The sequence below is a fragment of the Trichoplusia ni genome, chromosome 12 (assembly GCF_003590095.1).
Source record: "Trichoplusia ni isolate ovarian cell line Hi5 chromosome 12, tn1, whole genome shotgun sequence".
NCBI classification, from domain to species: Eukaryota; Metazoa; Arthropoda; class Insecta; order Lepidoptera; family Noctuidae; genus Trichoplusia; species Trichoplusia ni.
The window spans coordinates 3,625,594-3,644,420 of NC_039489.1; the positions used below are offsets into that span (position 1 = coordinate 3,625,594).

Genomic DNA, 18,827 nt, shown 5'->3' on the forward strand with positions numbered 1-18,827 from the left:
AACAGAATCCGTGTGAGTACGCGATGAACTCCAACGCCGGAATGAAACAAGCGACGATGCAATTTCACATTATAAATCGGTCATTGACCGAAACAACGTGCTCATTGAAACAGTATCGCGTTCGCAGAGAAAACAATCGCGCATATTATGAACTCACAGCGCGCAGTGCCGTGATGCCGCGATGCCGTGCGGACACCATCGATTGTCGATGTGTAGTGCGCCGCCGAGGCACCTCCCTCGGCCCGCCATGACACATCGCGAGCGCGCCCTACGCGCCAGCCACACGTACCAAAATAGATTATACGATTTAAAAGTTTAAATATTCCAGCCAGGAATATACACAATTTTTCATGTAAGTCGATTTTTAATCTGTTTTAAGCTTGTGCAACATCACTATTGATCGACATGTTTTCATAGATTTGCGGTTTTTATTTTTTATGTCAAATACTGAATTACTATACTAATAAAAATGAAGAAGGTCAACCACATTCAGCCCGCTCTACATGTTTTCGATGTAGATTTAACATCCATAAAGATCGTTGATAAACAACAAAGTAATTTCAATATTATTGTTTTCCTTACTAAGACTTGGTTATCGTACAATGTTTATTACAACGAGTTTTACGAAACCGTTAGATAATAGTCTTACATTCAAAGTTTAAATGTGTTTTTTTTATATGAATCTGTCATAGAATAATGCATCTCGTAGAAGTGGCAACATTGAGAATTTTTGCATATTTGAATGAATCAATATAAATTCAGTGACGATAAATTCAGTAAATTCAATTTTTCAGTGACGGTGAAGGCCACACGGCCTTAAAACCGGCAAGCTGGCGGTCAACTGGTGGAAGGAGCCCGACATGGGCGGTAAGAGACTATCGTACTTTATACTTCGTTGTTCAACAGAAGGGTATGAGAGGCGAGACACATTATCGTTGCTATGCAAGCCGCAGACACTGCTGTTATTTACATTTTTAGAGAAACTACCGTTATGACAACTGCGAGGACGCACACTTATAATTTAAAATCGTTTTCTCAGAACATTGGGTAAATATAAGTGAAAATAAATATGAATGTAAATAAACCCAAAGATGTAAGTAGAGCACATACCTACTCAGCAAATAATAGTACATTTGTTATGACAGTCAGCTGACAAATGAGGGTATATTAGAAACATTTTGTATTGACTGTCAGTTGGGCAATAAAAGATTATGGTATACACTGCACAGTGGGTACGCATGCATTGCACTGCGTGAGATAGTTCTAAAAATAGTACTGGGTCCATTTATCTTTCGTTTCAGTTAGTTGATAAATGAAGTGTGTGAAAATGAGTTTGTAATTACTTAATAGTGCGAATTGAGTAGCGGCTAGTTTTAAAAAGGTCTCATCTCACCTGGTTAAGTATTTGAACCTTCAATTTATGTAATTCGTGCGTGAATAGATACCGTTAATATTTAATAATTACATGTTTAGCCTACATACTTCTCCGTCTACCTTTATTATTATTTGATTGAACGCTGATATCTATACCTAAGTATAATTTCTGATTACGCTCATACATATTTGTTTGGCGTATCTGTTGATAAAGACTATTTACTTCATATTTGGCAAGTCTGTTTGGTCATTAGGTCAAACGACATTTTTTTGTATTTTTTCAGTCAATGCTAATGGTAAGGTAATTATGCATTTAACTTTAATATCAGATAGGCTTAGCGTTTATGTCTGAGTGTAAAAATAATCATCAGTCTGGTTAGCGACCGTGTTGATTACTATAATCAGCGATTGATTTCTAGCTTCTTGTTTACGCAAGTTTGTAAACATTAGCCGGTTTGTTTCAACAACATCGACAACTGATCACCGTCTCTCAAAGCGTCTTGTTAGCATGTGTTGTGATGTGCAGCGATGGCGTGGCCGCTGCCACCGTCCGGTCTGCACGAGACGGGCTGCGCGGCGCGGCGCATGTGGCGCAACGCCTGCAACACGCTGGTGGCGCCCGACGCCGACGACGCCTGGCAGCGGGTCGTCGACAACTCGCCGCCCGACAGCCTCTGGCACTCGCTCAGGAACTGCGTTGCATACCAGGTACGAGAGTAACAACCGTTCTTACTTGGAAATTCATGGAAGTGAGCAATGCAATAATGAACGCTCTCTTAAAATTCGTATTTGAGCGGCAAGCTAATAAGTGAGAGTGCTATTGAAAAAACAGACGAAAGACGTTCGAGATCCTCTTTTGTCTATCTTGCCCATCTCGTCATCTACACACATAGTACACTTCAACACTATTAAGTCTGGAGTTCTGAAGAGATCTTATATTTCACAAATTATTAGATATTATTTCCATGGGTTAGGCTTGCATAATGGATATACTTGCAGACATTGTTGTTCAAATAATCGTTTTACAAAACTCTCACCTCTCATATTTCAAGTATTATTGAACCCCTGTCTAGCAACAATATCAGAATCTCTGCATGCTCGTGTAACGAGCTCACCTTGACCATAATCTGCAGTATCACTCGGCAACAAACATAAGTTCGATGTGCATTGCTTGTTTCAGGCGGGCGTGTGGCAGAACTTGCTAAACAAAGGGATCGACGATGTGATACAACCGGCCGCGTTCAAATTAGCAATCGTCTTGAGGCACACCCCGTCCGAGGTCACCGTGAAACTGCTCGCAGACTTGCTACGTCAACATCCGCAGTCTGTAAGTGTACACAAAGAAGTCAGTAAAAAAAACTAAATACAATACGCGTCACACGATATCAAAGACAGGCAAACATTTAAACATCTATAGAGCACACTATCTGTATAGATATGCCAAAAGTAATAAATGTAGCATAATCACTTCCTATTATGAGTAAGTATTTGCTACACGACATAATTGACACCAGCCAGTTTAACTTTCTAAGTAAACTCTTCCAATGCTTAATTTTGCTACATTTTTATTACTTAAACGACTAACACTTCCTTAACTGTCTCTTCAGCAAGATCTGACATCTTACATATTGGCGCTACTGACTGACGATGAGGCGATGTGGTGTGGAGCCAGTAGCTCGTCCATATCCCCCTCCCCGACCGCCAGCGGGGTCAGCACCAGCGGGGACGGCGGCGAGAGCGCGGACGGCGGCGAGAGCGGCGAGGGCGGCGACAGCGCGGACGGCGGCGACAGCCCCGACAGCGGCGACAGCGGGGACAGCGCCGACAGCGGGGACAGCGCCGACAGCGCGGACAGCCCCGACAGCCCGCACAGCGTGGAGGAGGCCGAGGCCAAGGCGCAAGAGCCGGTACAGCCGAGCTCAACACAACACAGAGACGATATCCCGGACAGCTCGATGGTTCCCGACAGCACGACAGGCGCTGATAGCACAACATATCCAGAGATCGATGATTGCGCAGTCGGAAGCAGCGGCATGGCGATGGACGCCGGAGAGATCGCCGACTCGGAAGTGACCGAGGGTAAGGCCGCCTCCGAGGCGGAAGCCGCGGACAGCACGGAGAACGCCGAGGCCGCGGCCCTGGAACTGGCACTGAGCGACGGCGGGCTCGGCGAAGCGCTGGGTGAGGCGTTAGGGGAGGCGCTGGGCGAGGCGCTGGCGCAGGGCTTCGGCGAGGTCGTGGGGGAGGCGCTGGCGGCCAGCGGCAGCTCGGCGGGCGCGCTGACGCCGGCCGGGCCCGCGCCGCTGCGCGACCTGCAGCTGTTCGGCGACTGCGAGCTGGCCGTGCTGGCCGCCTCGCGCGAGGAGTACGACGCGCACGCCAAGCTCGTCCGCGCCGAGTACTCCAAGCTCACCAACCAGAACTACGTCGAGTTGAGGATCAAGGTATCATCAGGAATGAGTACTCGATCTAACCACTAGGCTTTAATATCAAAGGAAAGACAGGCCAAATTATGAGTCTTTGAGAGTTTCAAGTGAAGTTTTTAAAGTAACCCACTTGTTCCAGGTGCTGAACCAATTCGCCAAGATACCAAAGCTGTATCACACGCCCGAGTTCGAGTGCTTCGAGTCGGCGGCGCGCGAGAACATTGAGCGTGAGATCGGCACGCTGCGGGAACATTTGCTCACCGGGAGAAAAGACTAGTGTTACGCCTACCAGGAATTTGACTTTCCTGAACAAGCCGATGATGAAGACAGCGCTGATGATGATACCAATTAAACGGTTACTTGCTTAAATTTATTATATTACCTGACCGCGTATTTGCACTACCTTATAACACCAAGAGTTCGGAACGCTTTCCAAATATTTGTTCCAAGCCTCACAATTTGGTAACGCATAGCGTAGAAACTGCCAAGCAAATTTGAGTAAATGCGTGGCAAAGTAAACAATTTACAAGGTAATCTAATAAATAATTGAGTATACCTAATAGGTACACATCAGATCTGGCATCACTTGTTCGTGAACGTCATTTTCCTGGCAAGTCCAGAAGGCGCTTGAATTTATCCTGTGTTATGCTTACACCCGCACGTATCATGCTTACGTCACGTACATGACACATGAGAGGTTCTCTCGTCTGTAAGACTTGCATATTACAATCACTGATTGTAATCACACAAAGGACACTTCCATTTTAGCGTTATTAGAGTGTTTATTAAACAGATGTAATTTTAAAGTGAGCCTCGAAAAGGCTAAGCTAGATTAGATGGTTTCATTGAATGTATACTAAATTAAGGATGTACTTGAAATGTAACTGTAACGTATGCCGATGTAATTATAGTTAGTTTGTATGGACGCCTTACTAATAACTAAAGCATAAATCTGAAATATTGCATGCATTCCATAGTCTACTAAACCTTGAAATACTGCGTACAGTTATTTAATATACAGGGTGTAAGGAACACCGTACCACCAAAGTCGCATAATGACTTTAAAATAACGTGTTAATTAATATTAAAGAAGTCGCTACCGTCGGAGATTAATATTTATAGATTTAGTCATTTTTGAGCACGCAATGAATTGGTTACCGCGCGATCCTTACGCTCAGCGTACGTACTTACACGAACTGCAATGTGGTAGGAGGGCGACACTCGGCGACACGATCGAAACATTCGAAACGCGCGCGCATTTTATAAAAATGTTGTGATGTAACGAAAAACAATCACAAAAAAATACCAATCAATTTACACTATTCTGACTTCAATCTGTGTCTTGTGTATTATTAAATCAAACCTACTCTTACCTTAATCTCGCTCACTTCTAACCAGATAAGGTTCGCAAATTTCGAAATGTCCGCCATCTACGTGCACACAAATTTTGGCGCGGCGAAAAATCTGCTGCTGAACCCGGGGCAAAAAGTACCGCGTCCAGTAAATGTTCATCGCGAGACTTGCATTGCCACGTGCTTCGCCATAACACATTAGCATGTTGCCATTTTCCCGGGCGGTAAAATAACCTATCGAGCTACTAGGATCGTAATTTAAATAATACACACACAACAAACGCACTTATATCACTTAACACAATAAAATTGTCTGCCTACACGATAATTAGTCCGCGAATTACCCGATTGCACATGCACATTCGATTAGCGTAAGGAACAAACTGAGTAAAAATAGGTACTATTTTGAAAAAAGCCGAACTTTCGGTTTTACCTTTGAGTAGTGTTGGACCTAGGTACCTATGATTCTTTATCGATAAATTACATGAGGTCGAAGTGAATATCGTAAAATTATTCTTGACAATAAAGTACTTAACTTAAACCTTTAAAATTGATAAATCACAAAATGTACTTTTGTGTAAGAACATAATTATTAAATGATGTAACGGTTTACTCACGCGTATTTATCGGGGTAGCCCGACAACTGACGACGTTCGACTCGCGATCCCGCCGCGTCTGCTCATGATTAAGGACTCCGGTTGGGTCCGAAACTAGTCGGGCTACCCCGATAAATACGCGTGAGTAAACCGTTACATCATTTAATAATGAATCAGTCTCACGATAGTTATTATAAAGAACATAATTGTTTTATGTGACTGGAATAATTATTCAGCAGTTCGTAGGAAAAAAAATGATAAAAATTTTTAGGCAGGAATTTCATTAGTAGATGATGGATATTAGTAACAAAACAGAGTTTAATTTTAGAAAAAATAAATTATTGTTTATAACAACATGTTTTAGAACTACAGAATTCTAAACAATAACAAACTGTTAATAATAAAAGGTTTTAATAAATTTCGTAGGACGATAAGTTGATAAACGCTGAGAAGGTGATTTTCTATTTTATAACATGGAACCCGTGTAACAAAAATCGATGTACTATTTTATCCAGTGTCACAGGTACGTCACTCGCCGATACCGCTGTAGGTGTCGGCGACGCGCTGGCGGTGTCGACAAAGGCGGCTAGCGGTGCCTACAAAGCGCGCGGCTTTTTTTAAAGGAATAGTAGGCAGGATTACGAATAATGCGTGCGAGTGCGCGCGCAATAGTTGCGCTATCTCTTACGCTTGTCGCTCATGAGTATTGGTTCGGTTTTGACGTCACTTTCGGTTAGATTTGCAAGAGAGCGATGACCGACGAGTACCTTTACGAATCAGCTGATCGGGAGCAGTTTTTAGTGTTTCATTTACATTGCCTTTTTTTGTGAAAACGGCTTAATAATGATTTTGTTTATGAAAATATTATTGAAATACGTAGGAAAAATGATTTTATGACACATAAAATTAAAAAAACGCGAAAAAAAACTGCAATTTTCATGAAAAGACCGATGAAAAATTCCAACGCAGTGGGGTCTGGAATCATGTCTAGAACTCAGGTCCCACGGAAAAGTCACGGTGTTCCTTACACCCTGTATATCATGAAAGGTTTGTCGTTATTGAAAAAACTGTGAAATAAAGCCATTAGATTAAAAAAAGTTGAATATCGTATAATACCTGATACTGTATGACTGAACATCTTTAATTTTATTGGTGTAACAAAACAGTTTTGCTAATGAAATTAAAAAAGTAAGCTTCTTGTCTTATCTGTTTATTGTTAAGTCTATGTAGCTTGACGTATGCTAGCTAGGGGTCAATATTTAGCAATGGCAACTGTAGTTGACATAATATATGTTTATGTCAGAGAGGGATGACGCTTCATGATATTCATATGCAAGAAAGAGAAGTCTGTATTCGGCTGATTGATACTGCAATAGCTATGGTGCCCTTGCTAAATTATTTTTAAATGTATATGCTGTGGATAGTAATTCAAGTAATTATTTAACAAAAATTGCGCTTATTTGCAAATAGTCAATCGCAATAGTTAGCTGGGTACTTTTGTGTCCCTGATAAGTTTCAACCATTAATGTTAAATTTACAATTGACATGGTCATAAAATAAATAATTTTAAATAATGTCATTTGTGTATTTATATTTCTTAAACTAAAAAACCCAACGTTTTCTAATTCATCCCTTCATTCCATTCAAATTTTTTAACAGCAGCTTTTAATTAAATTGACTGACGTGAGTACGGACGTGAGAGTAGTTTCACTGCCATCTGCCGGAAAGATAAAGACTATGGCCTTGGCACCGCTGAGATAAGACTTCCTCATACGTCTCGATAACAGATCAACATTCGAATTTAGTCGATTTATGGCTTCTTCTTTTTAATCTATTTAATTTGATATTCAGTTCTAAAAATATTTATAGATTTTTTGTTATATGTAATTTCGCATTAATTCATCACTAATAAAGTTTTTATTAGTCGGAAAGTAAATTTTAATTTGTGACAAGACATTGCAAACGCTTGAATAGTCTACTAACGCTGACTTAACTATTTAGTCGATTTCGGGAAACAGCTGATTAACTATCGGTTAGCATCTCTAAACCTCTTATGTTATACATTCGATAAAAACATGGCGTCATATACGCAGAATATGTGATTTTTTGTGCTCTGATAAAAATTAAAATTCTTTTGCATTTGTAAAGTTAAAAGTTTCATGTAAAGTGTCAGAAGTGTGTTGTTAAAGGCTCATATTATCTTCCCTGTGACTGCTACAGCAGGTAAACAATAGAACGGCGAGGAAAAGGTTATTGAACGGCGATTATAGGCCAACCAACATGGAGGAAACTGGACTACGGCATCGAACGGTTTGTGAGTACAGTCGCTTTATTCGTACGGATGATGTTCACAGGCGTGTGCGATGTCGTGGCGAGGCCGTGACGAGAGGAACACGAGGTGGGGCGAGGACGAGCGCTGGGCCGAGCCCCGGCCGCGTACTCCCGTGTGGGAGCCGCGCCGGAGCGCCAGTCCCGAGCGCCGCGCCGAGCGCCACCACCACGATCGGTTCGACCGCGAGCGCGAGCGCTACGACCGCGATAGGGACGACGACCGCGATCGCCGCGACCGCTACCGCCGCGAGCGCTACGACCGGCCGCGGGACCGAGACCGCCGCCGCTCGCCCAAGCGCTACGACGAGCGCGACCGCGACGTGCCCGCGCCGCCCTCGCCGCCCAACATCAGCGACGCCGACCGCAAGCCCACTTCGCGCTCCAGCAGCCGCTCGGGCAGCCGCGACCGAATGGACTTAGACTACGACAACAAGTACGACGCCCGGGACAAGCACGATGACAATCAGACCATCAACGCCTCCCCAGGGGATTGGTTCTGCAAGTGCGGCCTCTACAACTTCAAGCGGCGCCAAGTGTGCTACAGGCGCAACTGCCAGGGCAAGAGGTCGGAAGGCATAGTCTATGGTGGCGACAATGAGAGAAACAGCTTGTCAGAAAATGCTGGCATAACAAAGCGCTTGTTATTCCGAAGACTAGACGCATTGACTACTGAAGAAAAAATATTAGAGGCTATTAAAGAAAGATGCTCAAAAACAATTTTAGACTCCATAGCTGGCATCACCATTGGCAGAGAAACTTTGACTGGTGCATCAAAATGTTTAGCTTACATAAATTTTAACTCCATTGCTGATTCAACGGCTGCTCACTCTGAGTTAGCATCATTACAACCACCACTGGAAATCGATGGCAGAGAGGTTCTTATTAGTTTTTACAATGAACCAAAAAAAATTCAGAAGCCCCCTAGTACTGACTATTCTTCCTATTATGCTCAAATGTCTACTTATAATCCTCCTTCTCAGGCCATGTCCGAGGCAGACCGGGTGAATGCAGCTGCTGCTGTTGCACAGTCGGCTATATCTGCTGCTCATGCACGTCACATGGCCTGGACCCCTGTTAGTGTTCCAGCATTTGTGTCTTCCAATTCTCAGGCTACCCCTACTAGCAAGGCACCTATTGGTGATGGTAAAACAGTGTACCCTGCACCTGATGTTAGGACTTTTATGTATGATGAAACTTCTGGCTATTATTATGATCCCAGCACAGGTCTGTACTATGACGGCACCAGTCAATACTTTTTCAACAGTCAAACACACCAGTACTTATACTGGGATGTCCACACCTCTACCTATGTTGTCGCTACTCAAGCGCATCAGAATACTGAACAGCCAAAATTGCCAAACCCACCGACAGCCACCACAGAGAATACTATTGCCAAAGAGCCTGAAGAAAAAAAGAAGAGAGATAAAGAAGATAAAGTCAAAGTTGCGAAAAAAATAGCCAAAGACATGGAACGATGGGCACGTACATTAAACCAAAAGAAAGAAAATGCAAGAAGCAATATTGTTATGGAGCAGCCCTTGGATATGGGAGCGAGCAAAGGCTCTGCTGACATTGGCTTTTCTGTGTTAGGTTCTGGGCCATCCTTGACACATGTCAGGGAATTATCTCCACCACCTACCACTGGAGATGATTTCTTAATGAAGAGGGTGGCTGAGACGGAACATGCCTTTGACAGTGACGAGGGTATCATAGATTGGTCGAAACTGACTTGCCTCATCTGCAAACGACGCTTCCCATCCGCGGAGGTGTTGAACAAACACAAGTCCCTATCAGATTTGCATAAACAAAACTTGGCCGATTTTCGTAAAAAGAATGAACTTATTCCCCAAACGAATGGGTATAGAGACAGAGCAGCCGAGAGGCGGATGAAGTTTGGCGAAGACGAGCTGCCGGTGAGGAAGCGCTACGACCCCCCTGACGCCATGCCGCCACCCATCGCCCCGCACCCACCGCCTTCAGTCGTAGACACGATCGGAGGGAAAATGCTGCAGAAGATGGGTTGGTCAGAAGGCAGGGGCTTGGGAAAAGAAGAACAGGGTAGGATTGCACCCATAGAAGCAGAACAACGACCCAGCTTAGCTGGACTTGGTCAAAAAAGAGGCATTTATACACCAACCCCTGGGGAAACCTACAGAGATACTGTTAAAAAGCTCATGATTGCAAGATACAAAGAGGTAGTCGGCCAGGAGGAAGGAAAATAGGTGGGTACTCATTTTATTATCACTTACATTGTTACTAATACCTTTTTTTTCACAGATTGGATTTCAGGTCAGTTAAACCGAATCAAAAAGATTGAAAGTACAGATCATCTGCTAAGTGTTATCAAGTTAATTAGGTTGAATAGCATTCTTTTATATAAGACTGATTTAGAACTAGGCTGTTATGAACAATTGAGATCTTTAGTCCATGATCTAGACAAGATTGTGAAAGCCTGAAATATGTGAAATATATGAACATAAGTGTAATAATAACTTATAAAGTGTCACGACTTTCTCATTGTGAATCCATGAAGAACGCATGCGAAAAATGACTTTATGTTCCCGTAATAAAGTCCAAGGTTGTGGTAATCATTGGTAAACAACTATCCTGATTCTAATGGTTTGATTCTGATTTTACTACAATAGATGTTGGCGGTACAATGCTTCTTCTGAGGGTCGCCACTCAGAAATCTCGATGTCCATCCTGGTAAGTATTGATTCAGACTGAATCAGATTACATCTGCACCCTAATGCTATTGTATTCACAGCCTCACAGGTAAATGTATTATTGATGAAGCAAGCCGGAGAGTTGTTACATTCATTATGTTTCTGCCCTAGATGTGCAAAAGGTTTGGCTTCCCCGACAGAACTTCAGCTTTTGCAAATTTTGTTCCTTTGGCATAATGTTAACATTTTTAGAATTTTATTTTTTTAGTTTCTGAAGTTGTAGTGTAGGCTTTTTATAAAAGGGTTATTTATGTGGACTTCGTCTGTCAATATGCAGTATAATTAAAAACAATATTTAGGTCAAAGACATAGACATAAAAAATAATTTTGCTATAACGTGACTAGTCTTCTTGAAAGCAAAGCAAGTTATAGTTACTAGTTTTCTTTGTGAGGGTTATTACAGTTGAAGGTTTGACATTAATTAGTTTGTACATAAAGAAGACTTGTTTATCTATTTCTGCAACAATAACCAGTTACAGTCGACAATAAATTGCTAAGAATGTTAACGCCAATATCGTATAGGCATGTACAAGTCGAAGCAAGGAAGACAACTGGACATGTGGACAGAAATGTGATAGACTGAGACTGTAGTGATGTGTGTTGAGAAGAAACGGTGTGTAGACAAGCCACGGCCTGTTACTGATGAGTGTGACCATTTACCTTACAGAGTCTACATGCCTGATGCCGCTGCGCGTTGCCAAACATTGTTACAAAATCCCGTACTCGTATAGGTACTCGTACTAAGACAACCCTAGAACACATCGTGAGATTATATAACTTAAAGCAATTTACTGTAGTGAACAGCGTTCCAATCTAGCTCTTAGATATGTACTAGACATAGATGTTACTTCAATAATACTATTTTTAATATACATTTTTAATGATTCAAAGTATCTGTTATTTCTTGGTGTTCGTAGATAGTCCAATTGTTAAGATTTAAAGTACTTCTATACTAATACTATCTCAATTTTTATAAAGACAATGAAACATGCATTGCATTTATTTTTTGTTTCTAAGATTTTGTCGTTCATATAGTTATGTTAGGGGATTGGTAAAATAATTACATTTATAGATTGGAAATTAAATTAAATTTGTAGGAAATACTTATAGACGTTTAGGTTACTCAGTTACATAAATTATGTAAAAGTGTATTTAATTAGTTTCAATAAAATATAGGTGTTGTAGAGTACTTCAGTAATGATCAACGAAAGAACGCATTAATATTAGAATTTTATTAACTCAATACGAAATAGCTGTTTGCCTGGTCCATAAATATATGTTTATTTTTCTTATAGAAACTAGAATTAAGAAATTTCCATATTTAGACATATTATGAATTCTATTTAATATTAATTATAGGTATTTAATATGTTATTGTTTATCACTTTATTATAGACTTAAGACCATATAGAAACTCCATTTATTCCTAATACTTGTATTGTACTGTAACAGAGACTTCCAACACTGCTCCATACTCCAGTCTGTGACTATATTGTGTCAAGCCACATAGCTCCCCCTAGTTTACCCGAGAAGGCTGTTATCGACAATTATTTACAATCGTAATAAATAGTGTTTTCCGAGTCTTGTTTCCTATTTGCTGATTTTCAGTTAACAATCTCATTAATTATGGAACCGTGTACCAATTTTATGGTTGAGCGGCATAAGTTTGCTCGTGCATTCATTTGATGAAAAACTTGTAATGTGGGAGTAATCAATTACTTTACGCTTTGTTTGAGCTCCTTGTTATGTAAGCGTCATACTATGCAATTCATTAATGAGTGCGCATTGTGCATATTAAATACCTTTTGTGAACGAGTTTTCAAATGTTCGCGTACTTTCTGTAGAACAAACTAACAGAACGTAATGTAATTGTATTAAATAAATGTGTCAATCATGTAGTAGGGTAACTACCGAACAGGCCGAGAGATAAAATGAGTAATTTTCAGGTTTCATAGATTGCTTAAGTTTTTATTGAGCATTGAAATAAATTGTGTAAAGTGAATTGTGTTGTTTAATTTATAATTAAATGTTGGGAGGTAAATAAAAGGTAAGTTCAAATAAAACAGTGCCTTCATAAAAAATCAAAACATTCTGTCGGGTATGGTGTCGCTAGCCTCTATTCTTAACTGCCCCTGTAGGTTGAGTATCCATAGGGAGTCAGCAGTAGGGGGATGTGGTAGTGCTCGCCATCTTTGGTGTTGAAAGCAATCTGAAAAACAAAAGAGGAAATGATGTAAAACAACGTGAGTTGAGAGCACAAAGTCATTGCCGGGGTACACGCTGGGAATTGGTAAGTTTCATTCATTTAGTAGCTGTATTACAAAAGTTAAGTTTAAAGATATGGTAATTGTTCAGAAATGAACAAAAATGTCCCAACTACATTCAGTTAGAATTTCAATATTTCGCAAATGGTAACGCCATCTAGTGCGCGTTTTGAGAGATAGGTATTAGTAGTTATTTCTCTATTGATCGACAGAGGGCGCTGTTACTTTCGTATTATTGTGACCAGTAACCCTCCATATTATCATTACTTTGTGATTGGTAGGCAAACGCTTGAATAATACATTTAAAAGATTCAATTAATTTACGCTCTTGCTCAGCGCTCAAGATATTGTGCTAGATTGGGTCGACGACCTTTGACTGACACATCGGACGGTTATTAAATCTACATATTTACGTAAACAATAACTTAATTCAGATGAAACAGTTTAACAACCGGTTATGTAAAACATGGACGGCTACATAATGTTAAATAGGTTGTTGATTGTTAAATATTTTTTAATTCATAAATTAGATTTTCATATTTTTATGTAAGCAGCCAAGTTTTGTCCAAATTCCTATTTATTAAGACCTGATAAGGATTAGACCGACTGGTATATTATTTAACCAAAACTAAGCTAGACTGCCCGTTTTTATTCGAAAATAAAGTAGGCCGCAAAATGCATAATAAATAAAAGCGCACATACCTCTACGTATGGGTACAGCGTCTCCTTATCATGCATTTTGTAATAATCCCCGACTTTAAACAACAGTTTGTACGTTCCCTCTGGCATCGAATCTCTCGTGAATGGGAATTGTATCCTCCCGTCACTGTTTGTCATAGAGTTGTGCCACGACGTCCATGTGTTATCCCTTTTTTTAAACAATTCGACGAAGACCGCCGACGCCGGCTTTCCCGTCGACGTATCTAATACGTGCGTCGATAAAACTGGCCGAGACATTGTTTACGCGCTCTCTCCACGACAGTTGGAACACAACTGTTTGTTTGTGCTCACCAAACAATATATAAATACTAAGTAGGAAGCTAGCAAACCGCGATAAAGATGTTCTCTCAACAGTTAGTTTTAATTATGTGTAACAGAGTTCAATTCTAATCGCGGTAGATAAGTTGTTATAGATAGTGTCGTATGCCTGTTGTAAAATGTTTAGATATCAATTTTGGCAGCAGTTTTATTGTATGTCTTATAATACTATATTTTCTGACTGATATCAATGACAATATGCAATATATCATACCCCTCGGATCGTATTTAGAGATTAATTAGCATGCGGGGGATTAGGTTTGCTGCCTAGTTGAGAAAAACCGACAGTTTATGAGCTGCATCATATATGCCTTTGATATCTACCAATTCAGTATAAGGAGTAAACCGTCGCTTCTTCTGGTTACTTGTACTATGTTTAAAAGGTAACTGATTAATTTCGTTGTACCTATGTGACAACACAGTCTATCGTTTCTCTCACAACGAGCTTAAGGGCCGTGTAGTAAACTACTTGGAACGAGGGTCAGCGTTTATAACCAGGGAACCTAAACCTTGTTTATGATTATTTATTTATTTACTCAAAAAAAAAAACACAAATTTGACAAAAAATTGAAAAGATCGCCAGGTTGTAAAACAGTTTGGCGAGCAATTGTGGATCCTGGACGGATCAAAGACAGTATGAACTCTGAATGTATTAATCAATTAAATTAATTCTTGAGATTGCGAATTCGTAGTGTCACTGCGATTTTGACGATTATTAAATTAAAACAAAAGAGGTACCTACAAAACTAATGTGTTCCTGAAAGATATGTTAGGTATAGTTTTTTGCCGAATTCTGCCCGCATAACACTGGCGCGATAAGATACCTAATTCAATGATAAGTGAACCCGCAATGAGGTCAAGCCACCCACCGCAGGGGACCAATATCGAATGCGAGAGAGTATTCCATATCGACGTTGCCTAATAGTTGTTTAAAAAAAATATGTAAAATAAAGACACCGTTATAAACGATTTATATTGGAGTGACTCGTATCGACTCGAACTGATCGTAAAGGTATTGGATAAAATGAAATCATACAATACCCTAGAACTAAAAGGTTTAATCAAGAACAGTGATGGTCTAGTCGATGGCGCCAGAGTTCATTTCCAGAGCATTTTTCCTGATGAAGTTCTTCTTGATGTAGACGTCGGGGTGCAGCACGTCCTTGCGCGAGGCCTGCTCCAGGATGCTCTCGGAGACCATGACGCTGGGCCCGGACTTGACCAGCTTCTCCTTGAGGCGGTCGGGCTCGTAGCCGAACATGTTGAGGCTGGGCTCGCCGTGCTTCATGTAGTCTATCCGCCACACGGGCGGGTCCGCGGGCTCCACCTTGAAGTTGATGCGCTTCCTGCCGCCCACGTTCATGTCGGGCACCTCCACGGACATCGACAGCTTTTCTTCCGAATAGTCGCCGAAATCCTTCCTGCCCTTCATCTTGTCTTTGTACTTTATCTTGTGAGGGTAAAACTTTCTGATCTTCTTGCGGCCGTTGTACAGTGTTGTTCTGGAGCTTTCTTTCTTTCCTTTTCCTTTTTTCTTGGTCTCGCCGTCCTGTGTTTGCTCCAGGTTAATCTTCGCGAGCCGTTTCTTGTGTTTTCTGACTCTGGATTTTTCTGGCTTTGTTTTGGTGTAGTACCCGGTGTCGCTAACCTGAAGAAAATTTGACAGATCTTCGCTGTTTATGGTGGGGAATAAAGTTAGATGGTATCCTGGCATGGGCGTGGTTTTCTCCATGGATAACTTCTTGTACTTGAGCTGTTGAATGGACCTCTCGATGAGTTTCCTGAGCGTTTCGTCTTCCACTATCATGTCACAGGGAATGGAGGGGAAGTTCTTGCACAAGACGTTCTGCATGAGGGTGAGCACGTTCTTGGGCTGCGGCTGCGAGGGCGGCTGCTCGGGCCGCGGCGCGTTGGACGCCATTGTGTTGTCCTTCTGGAAGTCTGACACCATCTTGGAGATGAGCGCGTCGTTTCTGATCATCATCGAGTGCGACCGGCTCAAGCAGAGAGTAAGGAACAAGAGCTCGAAGAACAGGCGTGACATTGTGATGAATCTGGAAGCAGAAGACTGGTTAGTATCACTCTTGTTGTTCATAAAACTATGATGAATGGTATGCACACTTCCAAATGAAGAGAATCCCGAATTAACTTTCTGTTTTGTATATTATAGTGAGGTCTTAGTACTTAAGTGTTTATGTGACTGTGCCGTAACTGTAAGCTGGTACTTACATAGGTGTTACTGAACCTCATGCATATTGTAAGCTGTGTTTATGGTTTTTAGCTCTCTCTGATGACTACGAGGCGACACCACAGTTCCCGATGGTGGCAAGATCTATAAACAGGCATCGTATGCTACAGCACGGTCTCATTTAGCACAATACAATTAATATACGAGATACAGCTAGGCCTTATAGACTTAAACTGTTAAGTAACTTTAAATATTTATTACTTAATTAGTTGCTTTTAGCAGTTTCAACAAAACTTATTTAGTTAGGCTGATTCTTTTATGTCTTAATACCATTTTCAGTCATATTCTTAAACTACTTAGGCAATATTGAAAGATTTTTGCAAAATTTAAAAGGCCTATTGTGAGGACCTTTTGTTTCGAGAATGGTGTGATCAATCTTCTTATAAAGGGACTTGTTATTTTCGAGCAGTGTTGCATGTATAGGTTGACATTATTTTACGGAAATAAAACCCATAGAGTAAACAAATGTTACTTTGTTTAGAATGAGGTGCTAACTTAGGATTGTAAAATGATTTTTCACTTACTTTTAAACAGCGTCCTAGCCTACAAAGGTTTCTTATCCGCGGTGCGAGTTGTAATGAGAGTTTTGTTAGTTTGTGTTCACAGGATGTAGCAAAAAAGGCAATGTTTGTAAACCTGCGCGTGTTGTGCACAGGCGTCCTGTGTTTACTAAATATTTAACTCGCCGCACGTGACAAATGTTTGCTAAAATGTGGAATTAGTGCGAAGTCGGTACTGGCCATTGTGAGCTGCCATATTGTTCGATAATCAAATTTATTAAAAGAAAAAAGTGAATTACTGGTTTTATTACAATAGGTAATGGAATTTGCATTAGAACTCTTTTTATTTAATTTTGATTATATCTACAAATTATTGTTAAGAAACTTCAAGTAACAGCCAAGTAAGAGAATAATTGGCTATCATATTAGTTTAATCCTGTAAGAGAATATAGGTCAATAAATTCCCATTTCATTAAAAGAAGTTACGCTAGCCATTGTAAAATATTCGAAGGTAATGTTGTTGGCACGACGATGATTTCATAGTTAGTACTTATTTTAATAGCCATGTTTATGTTGATATATGGTAAAAAATAATTAGGGATACATTTACCATGTTTACCAACCCTAAAAGGAAGGTAGCAAAATGGTATGACGAGGATAGAACCTTACTAAAACTACAACATTTTCTGCCATCTAGTGTCGAGTAGCACTAACAACTACTGCCTCAAAAGCATAGAACTTGTACGACTTCTCGATCACAGATGTCGCCCTGTGTTCAAATGTGTGTGTATTTAGCTCAGTATCGGTAAAATTCATTTTATTTCATTAAAGAAGATCGATTTAAATAGAACCGGAGAGCGAATTACCACATAATATGACGAGTGTAAAGTATCAAGTTAAAATTTTATTGTATTTTAGTTATTGCAATACATTCCAAGTACCTACCTAAAATTCTTCTTTATGACAAAATATTGACCGGTTTCATGCTGAGGGGTGTGTTGACATTAGTATTATTTTAATTGTAATTTTGGAAAATTTACTCTGCTCATATTTATTCGTGGTAAGTATATCATAATACATCGCTTCACAATATATTATATTTTAACGTACCTACCGCCCAGCCTGCGCTACCGTTTGCAGGTAGGTATATATGAATATTAAAAATATGAAATGAGTAATTAATGTAATAGTAATTTCATAACATTAAATAGCTTAGCATAGCTTCCACCGAAATAAACCAATTAGCTACCTAAAATTGACCGCTTGTAAAGTTGTTCATCTAAAAACCTGCAAAACGTAGAGAAATGAAGTAGAGCGTGAACAAGACTCAAACAAAGCGTTTGAGATTTACTTTCGGGCATTAGAGTTGTCCGGGCGGCGCACGCGACTTTACCGCCACAAAAAGACCTACTTAACTAAACGGGAAAGGGTTGAAAAAACGTTTCGTGAGTGCCGACGTAGGCTCTCGATCAAACTCACTTACAGACGAGTAAAAAATACGAGGAGCGGCCAGCGGTCGCGTGGCTGTGTGCGGCTGTGTGCGGCTGTGTGTGGCTGTGTGTGGCTGTGTGTGGCTGTGTGTGGCTGTGTGTGGCCGTGTGTGGCTGTGTGTGGCGGTGCGGCCCGCGCCGGACGCTGAGCGAGAGCTTTCTGTTTTTGTTGGTCAGCTTGGTAGGAGACGAAATGTTAACGTGGACTTCAGGTCCACTCTTTGTTCTTACAGTATGTACTGACTCACTGTAATTTTATAAGTTGGTAATTTTTGATTTCCTGTAGGCAGTATTTAGAGGAATTTAATTGAAAATGCACAGCAGCGTACCATGAAGTAAAGTATCGCTCTATAATTGATCATTTATAACTTCTTAGATGTTAGAAGATTCATCGTTTGTCATTCATCACTCCGCTGCAAAATTATTACGTATTGTTTTCAAAAGTACCTATGCTGTACAGGATCCATCCTGATATTTTAACT

At 40.6% G+C, this 18,827-nt stretch overlaps 4 protein-coding genes across 8 annotated transcripts; 2 read left to right on the forward strand and 2 right to left on the reverse strand.

The window, feature by feature from the left end:
* Positions 1 to 143: 143 nt before the first annotated feature.
* Positions 144 to 4,885, forward strand: LOC113499326. 3 transcript variants are annotated; one of them, XM_026879757.1, is made up of 6 exons: positions 144 to 352; positions 795 to 867; positions 1,901 to 2,082; positions 2,555 to 2,701; positions 2,982 to 3,818; positions 3,940 to 4,885. In XM_026879757.1, exons 2-6 carry the CDS (start codon positions 861 to 863, stop codon positions 4,075 to 4,077), a joined length of 1,311 nt encoding a protein of 436 aa, XP_026735558.1. In that variant the 5' UTR covers positions 144 to 352; positions 795 to 860; the 3' UTR covers positions 4,078 to 4,885. The 3 variants fall into 3 exon arrangements, with proteins under 3 accessions (XP_026735558.1, XP_026735559.1, XP_026735560.1); XM_026879758.1 differs by lacking the exon at positions 144 to 352 and adding an exon at positions 421 to 554; XM_026879759.1 differs by lacking the exons at positions 144 to 352; positions 795 to 867 and adding an exon at positions 900 to 1,381.
* Positions 4,886 to 7,802: 2,917 nt separating this feature from the next.
* On the forward strand, positions 7,803 to 12,807 carry LOC113499212 (RNA-binding protein 5-like). Of its 2 annotated transcripts, XR_003401087.1 has the most exons (4): positions 7,803 to 7,971; positions 8,103 to 10,301; positions 10,725 to 10,785; positions 11,473 to 12,807. XR_003401087.1 is itself a non-coding variant. In XM_026879600.1 (2 exons), the coding sequence occupies exon 2, from the start codon at positions 8,112 to 8,114 to the stop codon at positions 10,299 to 10,301; it is 2,190 nt and encodes a 729-aa protein (XP_026735401.1). In that variant the 5' UTR covers positions 7,803 to 7,971; positions 8,103 to 8,111; the 3' UTR covers positions 10,302 to 12,807. The 2 variants fall into 2 exon arrangements, 1 of the variants encoding a protein (XP_026735401.1); XM_026879600.1 differs by having other exon boundaries at positions 8,103 to 12,807.
* Positions 12,808 to 12,857: 50 nt separating this feature from the next.
* On the reverse strand, positions 12,858 to 14,136 carry LOC113499214 (5-hydroxyisourate hydrolase). The gene is made up of 2 exons (XM_026879603.1): positions 13,772 to 14,136; positions 12,858 to 13,014 (listed from the first exon to the last, which is right to left on the reverse strand). The coding sequence occupies exons 1-2, from the start codon at positions 14,024 to 14,026 to the stop codon at positions 12,928 to 12,930; spliced, it is 342 nt and encodes a 113-aa protein (XP_026735404.1). The 5' UTR covers positions 14,027 to 14,136; the 3' UTR covers positions 12,858 to 12,927.
* Positions 14,137 to 15,145: 1,009 nt separating this feature from the next.
* Positions 15,146 to 16,966, reverse strand: LOC113499213. Of its 2 annotated transcripts, XM_026879601.1 has the most exons (3): positions 16,880 to 16,966; positions 16,337 to 16,439; positions 15,146 to 16,161 (listed from the first exon to the last, which is right to left on the reverse strand). In XM_026879601.1, exon 3 carries the CDS (start codon positions 16,149 to 16,151, stop codon positions 15,186 to 15,188), a length of 966 nt encoding a protein of 321 aa, XP_026735402.1. In that variant the 5' UTR covers positions 16,152 to 16,161; positions 16,337 to 16,439; positions 16,880 to 16,966; the 3' UTR covers positions 15,146 to 15,185. The 2 variants fall into 2 exon arrangements, with proteins under 2 accessions (XP_026735402.1, XP_026735403.1); XM_026879602.1 differs by lacking the exon at positions 16,337 to 16,439 and having other exon boundaries at positions 16,880 to 16,963.
* Between the last annotated feature and the right edge of the window lie 1,861 nt (positions 16,967 to 18,827).

Bases quoted from the DNA above. Each gene is read 5' to 3' on its own strand.
- LOC113499213 (XM_026879601.1), bottom strand. From the start codon at position 16,151: ATGTCACGCCTGTTCTTCGAGCTCTTGTTCCTTACTCTCTGCTTGAGC.
- LOC113499326 (XM_026879757.1), top strand. The intron at 2,083-2,554 runs GTACGAGAGTAA...TGCTTGTTTCAG, and splicing joins GGAACTGCGTTGCATACCAG to GCGGGCGTGTGGCAGAACTT. The intron at 3,819-3,939 runs GTATCATCAGGA...CACTTGTTCCAG, and splicing joins ACGTCGAGTTGAGGATCAAG to GTGCTGAACCAATTCGCCAA.
- LOC113499212 (XM_026879600.1), top strand. From the start codon at position 8,112: ATGTCGTGGCGAGGCCGTGACGAGAGGAACACGAGGTGGGGCGAGGAC.
- LOC113499214 (XM_026879603.1), bottom strand. From the start codon at position 14,026: ATGTCTCGGCCAGTTTTATCGACGCACGTATTAGATACGTCGACGGGA. The intron at 13,015-13,771 runs GTATGTGCGCTT...TTTGTTTTTCAG, and splicing joins CGCTGTACCCATACGTAGAG to ATTGCTTTCAACACCAAAGA.